At 47.1% G+C, this 15769-nt stretch overlaps 1 protein-coding gene across 3 annotated transcripts in view; it reads left to right on the forward strand.

Annotated features, from left to right (window-relative positions):
• The window catches only part of Sytl3 (synaptotagmin like 3), a 62840-nt gene that overhangs the window by 8258 nt on the left and 38813 nt on the right, over nucleotides 1-15769 (forward strand). For 2 of the 3 annotated variants that reach the window (XM_021221850.1, XM_021221851.2), the window contains exon 3: nucleotides 5548-5612. In XM_021221850.1, coding sequence (XP_021077509.1) covers nucleotides 5548-5612 — 65 coding nt within the window. Of the gene's footprint in view, nucleotides 1-5547; nucleotides 5613-7983; nucleotides 8068-15769 lie in introns of those variants that run through there. The other variant, XM_021221852.1, reaches the window with a different exon arrangement.

A 15769-nucleotide genomic window follows, 5' to 3' on the forward strand; every position in this document is an offset into this window, starting at 1 on the left:
TGCCAGGTCCTGCTGAGTTGGGACTTGGATTAGACATAAGTGTGTTCTTACGGGATGTCGTGTTGTGTTTTCTGCATGGCATGGGGAAAGTTTTATTGAAAATCAAGTGACATTTTAACAAAGGTCCTGCAACAATTATGTTTTGTATTAACGTTAAACTTTCTAGAGTTTAGGGGGGGAAAAAAACCTATAGATTTCAGACCAACCCTCAGTATTTCCATAAGTCCATTGTTTATATTTTCAGCCTACAAAGGCACGGGACCCATTGTGAAAGTGAGAGATGTCATATTCACTTTGTTGGTGCATGCTGTCCTTCTGTGAAGAAGGACCATCTGAAAAGACAGGAAAGTGACAGCCGGGCGTGTCCAAGCAGGGTTTTAATTGATGCTGAGGTTAGAGTTCAGTGTCTTCATCGCCCACTGTTTGTTTTAAACACTGTAGGCTTTCCCAAAGCCTACTGGGAGAAACCTCCTTTCAAGAGACTCACTGCTTGGGGGCAGCGGGCTGGGGCTGGATCCCGGGACTTTCCATGAGCTAGGTAAGCACTGAGCTCCATCTCCAGACCCTCGCGTTTCCCATGAGGTATAAACAAGTCAGGCATAGTCTATAAAGTACTTCACATAGTCAGTCATAGCCAGGAGGAGTTCCTAACCCGCAGTGTTACGTGTCCAGTCCTCGCGGTGTGACACAGGTCACTTCATGTGTATGCTTGGATTGAGAGCAGGGACATTATTTACAGGATCATGATATTTTATTCATGTATAAAAAGAAAATAAAGATTTTTAATATTCTTTGAAGTCTTAAAGACAAAGCAGACAGTAAAAAGGTAGAACATTGTTGGACAGTGGAGCCGCATACCTTCATTCTCAGCTCTCAGAGGCAGAGGTAGGCAGATCTCTATGAGGTCGAGGCCAGCCCGGTCTACAGAGTGAGTTCCAGGACAGCCAGGACTACACAGAGAAATTGTGTCTCAAACAACACCACCAAAACAAACAAGCAAACAAAAAAAACCCAAAATGATAGAATACCTTTGTGTATATGAATTGGGAGTGTGCGTGTTCGTGTATGTGTACAGGTGTGTAAGCATAGATTCTTGTGTGCCAAGTTCACGTGTGGAGATCAGAGGAGACACGCTTAAGTGTTAGTCCTCGCCTTCTCCCTTTTTCTTTTAAAGATTTATGTTTTGTTGTGTGTGTCTGGGGTAGAGTGTGTGCATGTCAGTGCTGGTGCCCTCAGAGGTCAGGGGCATCAGATCCCTTGGGAGCTAGAGTCACAGGTAGTTGCGAGCTGCCCAATGTGGGTGCCAGAAACGGAAGAGCAGTATGTACTGCTGAGCCATCTTTCCAGTCCTGTATTCCATTCTTCCACCTTGTCTGAAACAGGACCTCTTTAACATTCACTACTGCATATGCCAGGGTAGCCGGACTCTGAGCTCCTGAGAATCTGACCCTTCCTCGGGAGTGCTGGGATTATAGGCTCAAGGTGTCACGTCTAACTTTATGTGCCTTCTAGAGATCCAAACTTAGCACCAACTGCATCCACCGAGCCCAACCCTAGAATACCTTTTTTTGGTGCTTAATAAAGAGAATGCATTTTTGAGACAGGGCCTTGCTAGGTAGTTCAGGCCCAGGGTGGCCTCAAACTCACAAGTCTCCTGCCTCCACCTCTTGGGTGGTAGGGTTAGTAGGCTTGTGCCAGCATGCACAGAGAGAACGTGATTGCTCTGACCATTCCTATTCAAGGCCAGGCTCAGTTTGTGGTCAGTGTGCTTGAAACCCTTTAGAGAACTCGTGAGCTTTTTATTTAATTACATCTTTGGTTTGCTCTCCCGGATATCATCTACTTCGTTCAGCTGAAGCCTGTCACCATGCAAAGAGACAGTTTGCCCAGGCTAGCACTTGCATGATAATCAGGTCGAGAGCTACCTAGTGAGCCCTCAAGGTCACAGAGGGGTGGAGTTGAGAGTCTGGGCAGGTGGGGGTCAGTATTTCTGTAGACAATGCTTTCATATGGATTTCCATAATAATGTGTTCATGTTCACAAGACAGGGTGTATTCCCAAACCAGCAGTTGTCATCGACAGACACCTCAGCCTCTGCCGTGGTCACTGATGCAGCCATTTCAGTATTGTCATGAATGAGCGTCTTTTATGCTGCCCTTGTCTTTCCGCCGGGTCATAAAGCCGACGTTGGGCCAATATGCTCTGAAATTCCTCCTACGCTGTGGTGTTTGGCCAATGGTGGGGTTAGATCCTGGAATTTCTTTTTGATTCAATGCATACTTAATGGTCTTCGGAAACCAACAAAGTGCCCCTCTCATAAGAGAGCAGTCGGGTCTGCCCGTTCCCCATAACTGCCCACTCGCCACACAGTCACTGCAGAAGACCGCATTTTCCAAGTCAGTGGACTTGAGCGTGCTCTCCAGGGACTTTCCCACCAGGAGTGACCTCGCTGGGTGTTTAATCCTGGGTCTTGCCCTTTTAATCAAGAAATGTAACAATGTCTTCTTGTCTTTTGGAATGTAATATTACAGAGGCATCGGACCCTGGTTTACCACTATTCTTTATGCCCTGAAAATGCCCAGTTTCCGGTCCTTACAGTTAACCGTGTCTGGGGAAGGTGGTCTTTCCAGCTGATCTTTATGGATCAAGGCTGAACTTTTAGAGTTTCAGCTTCTTGAGTTTGCCCATTTCTATATTAGCACCCTTTACTTCTTTTCAATTTGATTATTCCAATTTCTCTTTTGTGTCATTCCCTGCCCTCCTCTTTCCTTTCCTTCCCCTCTCGCTTCCCTCCCCTACCCCCTCTTTCTTTTACCCTCTCTCTTTTCCTCTCCCTCCCCTCCTTCTCCCCCACCCTACCCCCTTCCTTGTACTGGGAGTTGAACTTAGAGTCCTGTTCATGCTAGGCAAATGCTACCACTAGGCTCCAAACCAGAGAGAGAGCGAGAGAGCGAGAGGGCGAGAGACTTTTAGTGAGCAGCTTAGCCTCACACTTCACTCATGTGTGTTATCTTCCCCTCTATATTTCATGTCTTTGTCGTCTTTTGTGTTCTGGGAAAGCAACTGAACTGAAGCAACTCAGTGTGAGCTTAGCTGATTTAGTTCTTTCAGTTCTGCCTTCTATCTTCTTTTATTTACAGGGATCCCTGTGCTTGGGCCTGCTCAGTGTCCTAAAGCCCCTGCACTCCGCTCCCTGCCCCTCACTCCGGCCTGGATTACCTGCTGTGGTAGGGCTCTTTTTGCCCTGTGGCAGCAGATATGTTTTCGAGAGCTGCTTCCAGCTGGTACTTTCTAGTTGCCACGGTGAGGCTGGCTTAGCATGGGAGCTCCCAGGTCTTCCACGCCCTGTAGATATTGTCTGTGGCGTTTTGCCAGCTGCTCTTGGCTGTCTACTCAAACTTCACAGTTGTCTAACTTCTGCCTAGGAGATCTGACACCCTCTCTGGTCTTCAGAGGCAGCAGGCATGCGCATACTGCAGATACTTACATGGGGATAACACACACTTACGTATGAATTAAGCACACGAGTGCTTGCCTGGTGCCCTTAGCACTGCTCTTTTGGTAGCATGAACCCCTTTGAGGGCCCCGAAGCACGGCTTTGGAGCCTACCTCATCCCTTTTCACACAGGGCGCTCCCTGAAGACATAGGAATACTCATTTATTCTTACTGCACTTGGCCCTCTGAGTGTGTCTCTGGGCATAAGGGGCAGAGGCCCTGAGGTTAGGGAGGGGACAGTGGGGAATGTTTTGCAAGAGGGATTGATAGCAGTGTGATAAAATCATTGCTCCATCTTCGTCATGAGTGTCCAGTTTCTCATAGTCGCCTAGGATTTAATCGCTAACATCCGGTCTGTTTTCCTGTGCCAAGGTTAAGAGCAGCTCAGCTGGGCTTGTGGGCAGACAAAACAGACCCACACTAATTTGATTCAGCACCCAAGATTTGAAGGAAAGTTTTCAGCAGGGTGAATGGACAGACTGGCTCTTAGCAGGCTGGGCCGGCCGCCCACACAGGGCACCCGTTACTCTGTTTCACATTTGGAGTTTTTGCAGCCCGAGCACCTGTCAAGCCACCAGGGTCTCTTTGGGAGTGTTTTTGAGGCTTCTTTGCCATCAGGGCCTTGGCCAAAGAGCAGACCTTCAGACCTGCTGCTTCAGGCATTCAAAGAATTCTGAAGACACAGACCCATCTTCCACCTCTTGTCAGTTGAATGATGAAAAATATATCCTTAGCGTCTATGGAGCTGCCTCATGTGAACTTTCTCAGCACATAAAGCATAAACATAACTGCTTCCCCACCTGCAGATGCAAAGATGTGACACTCCCCCCCCCAAGTGCCTATTTAATTCACTGCTTGATCATAGCAGTGAGGTCAAAATAGCTTTTCTGCTCAGCTCCTCAGGCCTCCCCCTTAGGAAATATCTGTGTGCTGGAATTTGCAAAGCACGTTCAACAGTTATTTCTCGTTTGCTAATTCAGCATTAGCAGGGTTGAAGGCTGTAAAGATGGATGCTGGTGCTTCTAGAAGCAGATGGAGTGCCAGGTGCTTGCTGTTTATAATTCCAACCTCCACCATGCAGGGCAGGACCTTCTAGGAGTGTTCAACCTGTGGTTCTTGTGTGGCAACAGGACTTATGTACATTTATGTGATATCTAGACACAACACCTGTCATCTACAAAGACTCAGTGCTGGTTAGTTTTTGTCATCTTGACACAAACTTAAATCACCTTGGAAGAAGGAACATTAACTGAAGAATTGTATCCATTGGCTTTGCCCATGGGCTGGCCTGCTCCTGCAGCATTTTCTTGATTGATGATAGGAGTGGAAAGGCCAAGTCCATGGTGGGAGGTGCCATCCCCTAGGCAGGTGCTCCTGCATTGTCTAAGAAAGTAGGCTGAGCAAGCCATCTGGAACAAGCCAGTTAGCACATTCTTTTTTTGTGGTTTTTACTTCTTCCTGCTTTGACTTCTTGCCCTGGCTTCCTTTGATGGTGCACTATAACCTGTAAGCCAAACAAGCCCTTTCTTGCTTTTGGTAGGTGTTTATCACAGCAACCGAAAGCAAACTAGGACAGTGTGTTTGAGCGTTCTGAAAATTATAAAAGAAAATCATTACCCACAAAAATCTCAAAATGTCTTTAATAAGTTTAGAATTTTGTGTTGGGTCACACTCAAAGCTGACCTTGGGTTGGATACTTCTGAATGTGTGGCCCAAGACAATTCTTCCTCAAGCCAAAAGGTTGGATGTCCATGGACTACATAGAGAGAGGCCAGGGACAGGCCAGGCAGCTAACCATTCTCTTTAACTTCAGTTTCAAGGGATCTGGCACTCTAGTGTCTGAAGATACCAGGTATGCAGATGATGCAGGACATACAAGCAGGCAAAGCACACGTACAAAAATAATGCTATTGATAAAAAAAAATATTATCCCAACGCTTGAGAAGCTGAGGCAGGGGTGAATTTGAGGCTGGGCTGCATAGTGCGTGCCACGTCACCTGGAGGCAGAGCGAAGCACCACTCTCAAACAGATGATTCTGTTTGCTTTTCAGAACCGTGAAAATCAAAACCGGAGAATGGTTCTTTGAGGAACGAGCCAGGAAATTTCCAAATGCAGGTAAATGCTGTTAAAACTGTAACTCATGTAAAATGATCATTCCTAGTTTTAAAATATTTGGTGTTACATTTTTTAATTGAAAGGGGGGAAAAAAGGTTCATGGTCTTGGAATTGTCAAGACAAGAAATTACAGAGTTTTAGAGACAATCGGGCTGGCTTTTACGTCTACATTGTACTGGCTAGTTTTGTGTCAACTTGACACAGCTGGAGTTATCACAGAGAAAGGAGCTTCAGTTGGGGAAGTGCCTCCATGAGATCCAGCTGTAAGGCATTTTCTCAAGTAGTGATCAAGGGGGAGGTTCCCTTGTGGGTGGTGCCATCTCTGGGCTGGTAGTCTTGGGTTCTACAAGAGAGCAGGCTGAGCAAGCCAGTGGAGGCAAGCCAATAAAGAACATCCCTCCATGGCCTCTGCATCAGCTCCTGCTTCCTGACCTGCTCAAGTTCCAGTCCTGACTTCCTTGGTGATGGACAGCAGTATGGAAGTGTAAGCCGAATAACCCCTTTCCTCCCCAACTTGCTTCTTGGTCATGATGTTTGTGCAGGAATAGAAACCCTGACTAAGACATGCATCATGAACCGAGGTGGCCCCCAATGTACAAAATCAAATGAGAGAACTTTAAGCAGTCACCAGTAAGCAGTGATAGAGTGTGGGGCTCACAGGTGGGGACAAGCTTAGCGGCTGATGCCACCATGTGTCTTCAGCTTACTTCTTTGGTAAGGGCTTATTTGCCTGATGTAATTGTTGTCCCCAAGGCCTACTGCCTCAGTCTGTTAACCAGGGCTGTAAGGACTTCATATGCAACACGGATCAAGTAGACTTTCCATTTAAAAGGTCAGTGGCTGGGATTATACTGGAGGTAATGCACTGGGGTCACATGAAGAAGACCTAACTATCAGGCAGGATGACATTTTTGACACATATGGGTATAAAATTTTTTGTTAAGTACAACTTCATATTTAGACATTCAAGCTTAAATTTTCTTTAGGTTGCACAATTTGCCCTTAAAAACAAGTGCACATACACATAAACAAGTACACATACACATAGACAAGTGCACGTACACATAGACAAGTGCATGTACACATAGACAAGTGCACGTAGACATAGACAAGTGCATGTACACATAGACAAGTGCACGTACACATAGACAAGTGCACGTACACATAAACAAGTGCACATACACATAGACATTAGAAACTCAATCTTCAGAACACTCAGTGAAGATGGCTGAATGACTCTCATGGACCTGGCCCAGCAGTTTCTTCTCTTTGGGAGAGAGTTTTGAATCTACATCAATAGTCTTTAGTAAGATCAGCAGTTGATCTTTGGTTTTCTTCTTTGTACAGCTAGAATACTCACTTTCATCAATTCTCTGGCAATAAATGTAAAAGATTTAAAAGCAGAAACTTCCCATGAATTACTTTAGTCTTCACATTTAAATAGAAAAATAATGTAGTAGTTTCCTTTTTATGTTCCTTCAATATTCTATAAAATGCATCCGAGAGGAAAAAGATAACCTTGATCAAATGGTTTTAACCCAGCCTACGAGATGGCTCATGGGAAAGGCACTTGCTGCTAAACCTGATGACCTGAGTTCAATCCTTGTGACCCTGACTGTGGAAGCCGAGACTCGACTCATGAAAGTTGGGCAGGATGGCATTGGGCAGGATGGCACTGGGCAGGATGGCACTGGGCAGGATGGCATTGGGCAGGGTGGCACTGTATTCATTACTTTTCTCTTGCTTACTCGTACCAAAGGCAACTTAAGATGAAGGGGTTTGGCCAGGTGGTGGTGGTGGGCCACGCCTTTAATCCCGGCTCTCAGGAGGCGGAGGCAGAGGCCGAGGACGAGGGCTCTCTGTCTTAAAGTCTCTACAGGCCAGCTGGCACAATTTAGAGAAATCCTGTCACTGGGGGAAAAGAAGTTTACTTTGGCTTATGGTTCCAGGTGGCAAGCATGGCATGGCATAGTGACAGAAGCAGTAAGCTGGCTAATCATGTTGAATCCACGCACAGGAAGCGGAGAGTGCAAACAGGAAGTGGGACCAGGCTATTAACCCTCAAAGCCCATATCCTTCCTCCAGCAAGGCTCTGCCTCTTTAAGGTTCCATAGCCTCCCATCTGCCAACACATCACCAAGTGGGCCCAAGTATTCAAACACATGAGCCTATAGGAGGCATTTCCCCTTCAAACCACCACAGACATGTCTGAAATGTATCTATGACTTTATACAGCAGATATAGTGACAATTCATTTACCCTTCTCCGCACTGCCAGTGACTATTCCAGTTCGTTTGGTCCTCATGTGGCAGGTCACTTGGTTGAACATCCTGTACAGGGATCTTGGCAGTTCTATGTAATTCCCTTGGGTGGATTTCTTAGGGGCAGAATGGCTGGCTGGAGGCAGGAGCACCTGAAAGGGTTACGGTGTTTTGCTGGAGCACCTTCTAGGAAGGTCTGTTCTTTTATGCCTGGCAGGGTGGGCCTGCTGCTTTCTCCCCATACGCTGGCCCTCTCTGAAGCATGATGTTGAATTCTATTTGCGCTTTTTTGTTTTGACAATAAGTACTGTGTGTTCACTTAAAAATTTGAAAGTGAATCAGGATGTGGTGGCGCACGCCTTTAAATCCCAGCACTTGGGAGGCAGAGGTAGGCGGATTTCTGAGTTCGTGACTAGCCTGGTCTCCAGAGTGAGTTCCAGGACAGCCAGGGCTATACAGAGAAACCCTGTCTCAAAAACAAAACAAAACAAGAATGTTTTCCAGATACTTAAACATCACAGACCACATGGTTTCCAATGACCACGTCTCATCACCCTCAGAATGTCCCGTCCTTTGTTTAGCCAAGCTGTGATCATGAGTGACAGACAGGGCAGGACAAGACAGGACTATTTGATGATAAAGGCAGGTGTTGTAGCCATGAGTTCCCACCTCGGGCTAAGGTTGGATTGGGTGCTCTTTCTTTTTAGCACTGGAAGCCTAGAGCCAAGTTTAACGTTTAGCTGCAATGCCACGGATCAGTGTGCCCTCAACACTGGTTTCCTTTGCCTCTGCTTTACTTCTTTCTCCCTTAATGGTTATCAGATGCCCGCCATTTAAGATAAATGCTACCAACATTTCCATGAAACTAGACTAGATGCAAGTAATAGTACAGAGTACCAGAGATGGATCACAGTGACATTTACTCTACCAGAATCCCAACCCTCAAAAAGACTCAAGAGGGCCAGCAAGATGGCTTGGTGGGGAAGAACATTTGCTGCTCAGTTATGAGGCTCTGGGGTTCAAACCTGCAGATCTGATAAAACGCTAGTTAGTGTTGACTGTGTATGTGCCAGTAACCATGGGACCGTGGTGGGGGTTGCTGGGACTTCCTGGTCCCCAGTCTACTCCAGGTTCAGTGAGAAAACCTGTCTCAAGAGAACATGGTTGGGAGTGGCAGAGCCAACACCATGAGTGTGCACACCATGAGTGTGCAAGGCATATACCACCTCTTGGGTCTATAGTATGTACATACATTGTACCACATGCATGATAAATAAAGGTCTAAGAATTAGCAAAAATGAGCTCCAGTTCCCCACTCAGCACAAAAAAACATCTGGCTTCTTTGGCTGAATTATTTTTTTTCTGATGATACACTACAACTTTTAAATTAATTTCATGGTTTTTATGACAGAAATAATTTATTTCATGTGTGTGCCTGAGTGTATGTGCGTCCCTGTATATGTGGTGTCTGTGGAGGCTGGAAGAAGAGTGTTGGATCCCCTGGGACTGGAGACACCTGATGTGGGTTCTGGGATCTGAACTCAGGGCCTCCGCAAGAGCAGCAAGTGCTCTTCTCTGCTGACCCATCTCGCCAGCCCTGATTCCCTAGCAGTGCTCTTGAGGTCTCTCTGTGCCATTAGAATCTTGTGTCCAGAGCCTCGCAACTTTAAAGTGTCTTTGGGGAGCTTCCCTGGCTGTCCTGGCGGTGTTCCCAGTAGATCTGCTGTCTGCAGCACTTGGTAGTGCATGCAGAAGGTTTTAAATGTGGTTTCTGGGACCCTGGCTTCACCATCAATTGAAAGTGTTTCAAGTTTGCAGCTGCTGGCTTCACACCCTAAAGTTCCAGTTCAGTGAAACACTGGGGTATGTTAGATGGGGGTCAGTGGCTCCTGGACAGGGTTATGTTGGGCAGGTCCCCAGGGCGTTCTTTATGAACACTGTGGGTTCAAGTGCCACTAGTGCAAAGTGGCAATGTTAATTGTGGTGGATCTTTTCTTAGGTCACTAGTAATTGCCACTCTGAAACTGGAAATCCACCTTTGCTCTTGGCGCCACCTTTTGGCTCGTTGCTGTAAGTGCACATTTTCCTTTGGTGCCAATGGTGCTTTCGATTCTACAAACAGGACACAGGTTGTAGAGTGTCTGCTTAACGTGCACACAGCCCTGGGTTCTGTCCTCTGCACCATATAAAATGAGGCACAGTTGTGCATGCCTGTAATCCCGGAACTTAGGTACAGGGCAGGAGGGTCAGAAGTTCAAGGGTATCTTCAGATACAGAGTGAATTTGAAGCCACTACCTGACCCACTGACTTAAAAAAAGTATGTGTGTGTATACTCATGTGTTATACATGTGTGTATGTATTGTGTGTATGTATATATATATATGTATATATGTTTACAGGTGTGTATACATGTGTGTAGATGTGTATATATACATGGATGTTAATGTATATACACATGTATGTATATATGTATACATGCATATGTATGTCTGTGTATATACATGCATGTATATGTACACATATGTATGTATGTATGTATTAGATGAAAGTCGAGCATTAAGTGTATCTGTGGTCTCCGTGAGATCCTGTCTCAAAGACAAAAGTATCAGAAAGCAATATCAGGACTTTTAATACTACTTCTTCTCAAGTTAAAAGAGGGTAAATGTTACATGTAAACAATCTACTCTGACATACTCTATTGCTAATAACTGGAAATAAAACGACTTAAAAAGGTTGGTCCTCCACATGCCCTCAGCTGACTGTCTCTGTGGCTCACTGTGTCACTAGCCAGGATGATTTTTGCTTCTGGTCACTATGGAGAGGCAGAAATGTTTACCCCCTTCTAGTAGCAAGCAGGATTTAATCTTTCAGTTTTTCGGCTTTTGAGGGTCTTACTCTACACAGGCAACGTAGTCAGTGCCCACCTGCTCACAGGGCTTTGAAGACAGAGCAGACCGGCGTGGGTTTGAAGCACTCAGATGCATTAGTGAAGAGAGACGTGGGGGCTGGGGCTGTAGCTCAGTGGCAGGCTGCTTCCCCAGCAAACCCAGGCACCGGGTTCCATCCCCTGTACAGAAAGGACAAAAGATAACTTGGGCTGGTGAGATGGCCCAGCCACCAAGCCTGGTGACCTGTGCTTGGTCTCCAGGCTCTGCAGAGAGAATTGACTCCCAAAAATCAGGACACATGCACAAACACAAACACAAACCATTTAAGTGTAATACGATCTTTAAAGAGATAGGTTCCATTAAGTACGTGTGAAATTGAATTCAAGACTGTGCCCGTGTCCCTCCACACCATTCACTTAGTGAATACCACCTACCTCAGTCATCAGGCAAAGACAGTTTTGAACCTATGGCCAATAGTTTCTGTGAGTCCACTCTCCTACTAGTGTCTTTAATGAAATAACATTTATTTTCAAGAAGTAAAATGCTCTATTTCTTATTTTAAAGAAAAGATAAGATCCTGGTTTTGATTGCTCCCTTTCTTTCTAAAAGGAAAGACTGCAGACTTGGCCCCTCAGAGCGAACTGCGAGTCTTAGCAGCACTGTTCCTGACAGGCAGGCAGGCTGGACGCCTGTCAGGCCCCTGAACTGTAGGAACTTTAGACTGTTCCAGTGAAGCTGGCTAGAGCAGAAATGATCAAGTCGGAGTTCACGATTAGTAGATAAAGACTCCAGCCTTTACATTTTCTGCTTTTATCCAATGTTTGTAGGTAGTGATCTTTGCAAAGCAGAGTCTCAACCCCCTCTTTGGCAATTTTACAGATGTATATAATGCATCCTGATTTCCCTCTCCCTGACCCTTTCCTTCTCATTCCTAACTCTGTAAAGTCCTACCCCATCCTCACCTACCCTTCCCCTCCCCCATCCTCACCTACCCTTCTCCTCTCCCAACCTCACCTACCCTTCCCCTCTCCCATCCCCCACCTACCCTTCCCCTCCCCATCCTCACCAACCCTTCCCCTCCTCCATTTTCACCTACACTTCCCTTCCCCATCCCCACCTACCCTTCCCCTCCCCCATCCTCATCTACCCTTCCCCTCCCCCATCCTCACCTACCTTTCCCCTCCCCCATCCTTACCTACCCTTCCCCTCCCCTATCTTCACCTACCCTTCCCCCCATCCTCTTCCACTTTTCCCCAGATTCATGGCTTCTGGATCTGTTTTGGACTACCTCCTATGAGTTGTCAGGCAGATTTAACAAGCCTTCGTGTTACTATTCAGATTGCGTTGGCTCCTATCAACACTATGTTCACAAGCACCGTTCTTGCATGGAAAGCTGCCTTCTGCGTAGCTCAGATGAATCAGACGAGGGTCATGTCCTCAGAGATTTCTCAATAGAATGAGGTATATGAGCAGACATACAGCTTCCTGTGGGGAAGGCACAGGGACTTAAGTAGAAGTCTATACGGTAGCCATTGTGTGAGAGAGACCAGCCTCACTACGACAGTCGCTCATTGTCCAGGCTCATTTCTGTTGCTGTGATAACAACAGCCAAAAACAGTTTAGGGGAGGAAAGAATTCATCTGACCCATGATTTGAGGCCACAGTCTGTCACTGAAGGGAAGTCAGGGCAGAAACTCAAGCAGATGGTCACAGCAAATCCATAGTCAAGAGAATTGAATGCGTTCTTGTTTGCTTGCTTTTTATACCTAACTTTCTTCAGTCAGATACAATCCTGGGCCCCAAAATAGGGAATGGCACTGCCCGTAATGGGCTGGCTCTTCCTACATCAATTCAGACAATCTCTCAGAGATGTGCCTGGAGGCCAGCCTGGTGATCTAGACAATTCTGCAATTGAAATTCTCTTCCGGGTGACAAGTTGACACTTAAAACAGCACACACCAGTCATCATGTCTCTGTAAACAAACCTTTAGCAAGGCAGGAGCAGGAGATAGGGACAAGATCCAGCTCCAGTGGAGAGATGCATAGGGGAAGGATGAAGCGTGGGTTAGGCACGGTGTGTCTGGGACGCTCACCTGGCCAGACCAAGTATAGGGGACAGTAGAGGCAGCAGGTGAACCTGGAGAGGAAGGCGCCACAAAAGAGCACTGTGGCCTTTGTCGCTTTCACAGCTCCAAGCAAGGGAGAGTTGTCGTTTGATGTTTTAGCCGTGGAAACCTAAGATCAAGGTATCCATGAAAGCACACATCCCCTCATCTCTGCAGCCCCTGCTTGTCCTTGGCTTTTAGACGCTTTACCTCAGCCCTTGGCTTTTAGACGCTTTACCTCCACTGCCACACAGCCACCTTCATCTCGTCTTCACTGTGTGGAGGTCCAGCCTGGGTGCAGGCTCCCTTTATAAGAGCCTAACCTTACCAGATAAGGACTGTGGTGGCGTCCTCACTGTATCTGCCTGCAGAAGTCCCGTTTCCCCCAGGGGCTACTCTTCAGGAGAGGACACAGTGGACTTTGTGGGAAGTACCTAGGAATGCAGGGTATTCCCTGCCTCTCAGAGGAAGCTGTGGCCCTGGGGTTTCATTCTGGGTGGTTCTGGGTATTTACTTGGGAAAAGGGGGAGAGTAATAGCACCAAAGTGAAATTATTACTGTCACGTTTGGAAATTGTGTGTGTGTGTGGGGGGGATCTGATGCCGTCTTCTGACACGCAGATAGAGCAGTCATATATATTAAACGAATCTTTAAAAAATAATTGTGTGTGTGTGTGTGCCTGTGTGCCTGTGTGCCTGTGTGCCTGCACATTCTCCAACTGCCCTCATACTCAGTCACATGGTCTCACAAGGAGCCCTGGCTGTCTAGGAGCTGGTCCTGCCTGCAGCTGGGCAGCAGACAGGTCTCTCCAGTCCTGCTTCTCTCTGAACTCCTTGGAATATTATCTGTGCACATTTCTTCAGGGGACTACAGAAATTAGAAACTTTAGCAACAGCAACAACAACATTTAGTGGTTTTGAAAACCTAAAAGCAAAGCTCAGGGAAATGGTAGTAAACGGGAGAGAAAAAAAGCCGTGCCGGGCGGGCAGCACACTTCAGCTCCCTGGGTGCACCCCGTCACCCTCACCTGAGGACCTCACTCCCTGGAGGTTCTGATCTACAAGGGAAGGGGCATCTGGGGTTCTGTGTAGCCTCCCATTTCCCTACACGTGGATCGGAGGCAAATTTATGTTGTAAGTGTTAGCATTTTGTCTGAGCTCCACACCACTGATACCTGACTCACTATAAAAGGGGCTGCTCGCTGCCCTGCTGTCTTGAGCTCTCTGGCCTTCTTGCTCTCCCTCTGTCCTCTCATCCTCTCCCCCCTCTCTCCACAGGCTCATGGCCGGCCTCTACTCCTCTACTCCACACCCACCACCACCCCACCCCACCTCCGCCGTTCTCTGCCCCTACTACCCTCTCAGCTCCCCTTGCCATGCCCTGAATAAACTCTATTCTATACGTCTGTCCTGTGGCTGGTCTTTCAGCATGAGCCCACAGAGGCACCCACTTCCCCCATTCCTGACCACACATCCACCAAACATATTCTCCCCCTTTATCTTTTTATAAAACACAACAACAGTAAGATAAGAGGTTTTTTTATTTTTAAGTATTTTATTTTATGTGTATGAGTGTTTTGCCTGCATGTATGAATGTGTATCGCACACATTTTTGGGACCCGCAGAAGTCAGGAGATGGAATCAGATCCTCTGAAGTTACAGAAGGTTGTGAGCCACCATGTATGTGCTGAGAACTAAACCTGGGTCCTCTGTGAGAGCAACAAGTGCTCTTAACACTGACTCATCTTTCCTGCCCTGGAGAGCGGAAGTGCTTCCTTTTCTGCCTTGGGCCTGTTTGCCACAGCCAGCAGGGGGCAGCAGAGAGCTAGCCACACAGCAGAAGACAGTGGTCAGTGGCCGCAGGAGGATCATGAACTATGGAAGCCAGGCTAGGGGCTAGTTAGAGGGTTTGAGAAAAAGATCCTAGGTGGGACTGCCTGGGGAAGTAGCCCAAAGAAACGAGATGGAGGTGACAGTAATTGTGGAGACAGAGGTCAGGTATGGCTCAGGGAAACCAGGTAATAAGAAAGTAGAAAGGGTAAGCAAGGGATATGGAGGAACCCAGGCAAGACAAGAACACCATAAGGATGCCATATGGGGCTTGTGGTCCAGGTGGCAGACAGGCAGCATCAGATTTGGGGTTGGGGGGCAACAGTACCTTGGGGGTCCTGCCTCTGGGCCAGGTATTACAGATATCCAAGGACACCCAGGTAAGGGAGCCTAAGGGAAGGTGCCCCTGGGCCAGGCTGGTAGACAATGTTGCCATTTTTCTTCTCTCTCTTTCTTCCCCTTTCCTGGCTCTCCCCTGCCTCCGTGCCCACCCTCACTCTGCTGTGAAGTTGTCCGTCTCATTGCCATTCAGGCAGCTCTTGTAGAAGGAGGACTCCGGGCACTGCCTGCTGGGTTTTCTAGCTTAACTTCCAGACTTTGGGAGAGGCCTTTTGTTTGTTCTGGAGAAGTATTGCATGTAGGTTGCTTTTAGGGTCCCGGGTTCTTTTATGAAGCCCCAAAACATACACAGGCAAGGAGACTCAGAACAGTTGGACTGGGATAAGACTCAGTTGAATAGAATGTTTGCCTCACGTGTAGGAAACCTGGGGTTTGAACACTCACACTACATAGAATCAGGGTCAGTGGTACGCACCCTAGGAGGCGGGAACACCAGGATTTGAAGTTGAAGACCTCCTCCGACTATATAGTACATTCAAGGGTAGCCTGAGCTACATGAGCCGCTGCCTCAAAACAAAACAAGAAAAAAATCCTTTGTGATTTTTTTAAGGGTTCCTGCCCCTTCTGGGGCCAGCTCAGTTAAAGACCTGGAGGTTGTATCCTACTTTGAGGGTTGGAGCTTGACACCAGGGCTTAACTCTAGATGTTGTCTTCCCCTCCCAGGGTCCCCCTCC

The sequence above is a fragment of the Mus pahari genome, chromosome 21 (genome assembly GCF_900095145.1).
Source record: "Mus pahari chromosome 21, PAHARI_EIJ_v1.1, whole genome shotgun sequence".
Taxonomy (NCBI): Eukaryota; Metazoa; Chordata; class Mammalia; order Rodentia; family Muridae; genus Mus; species Mus pahari.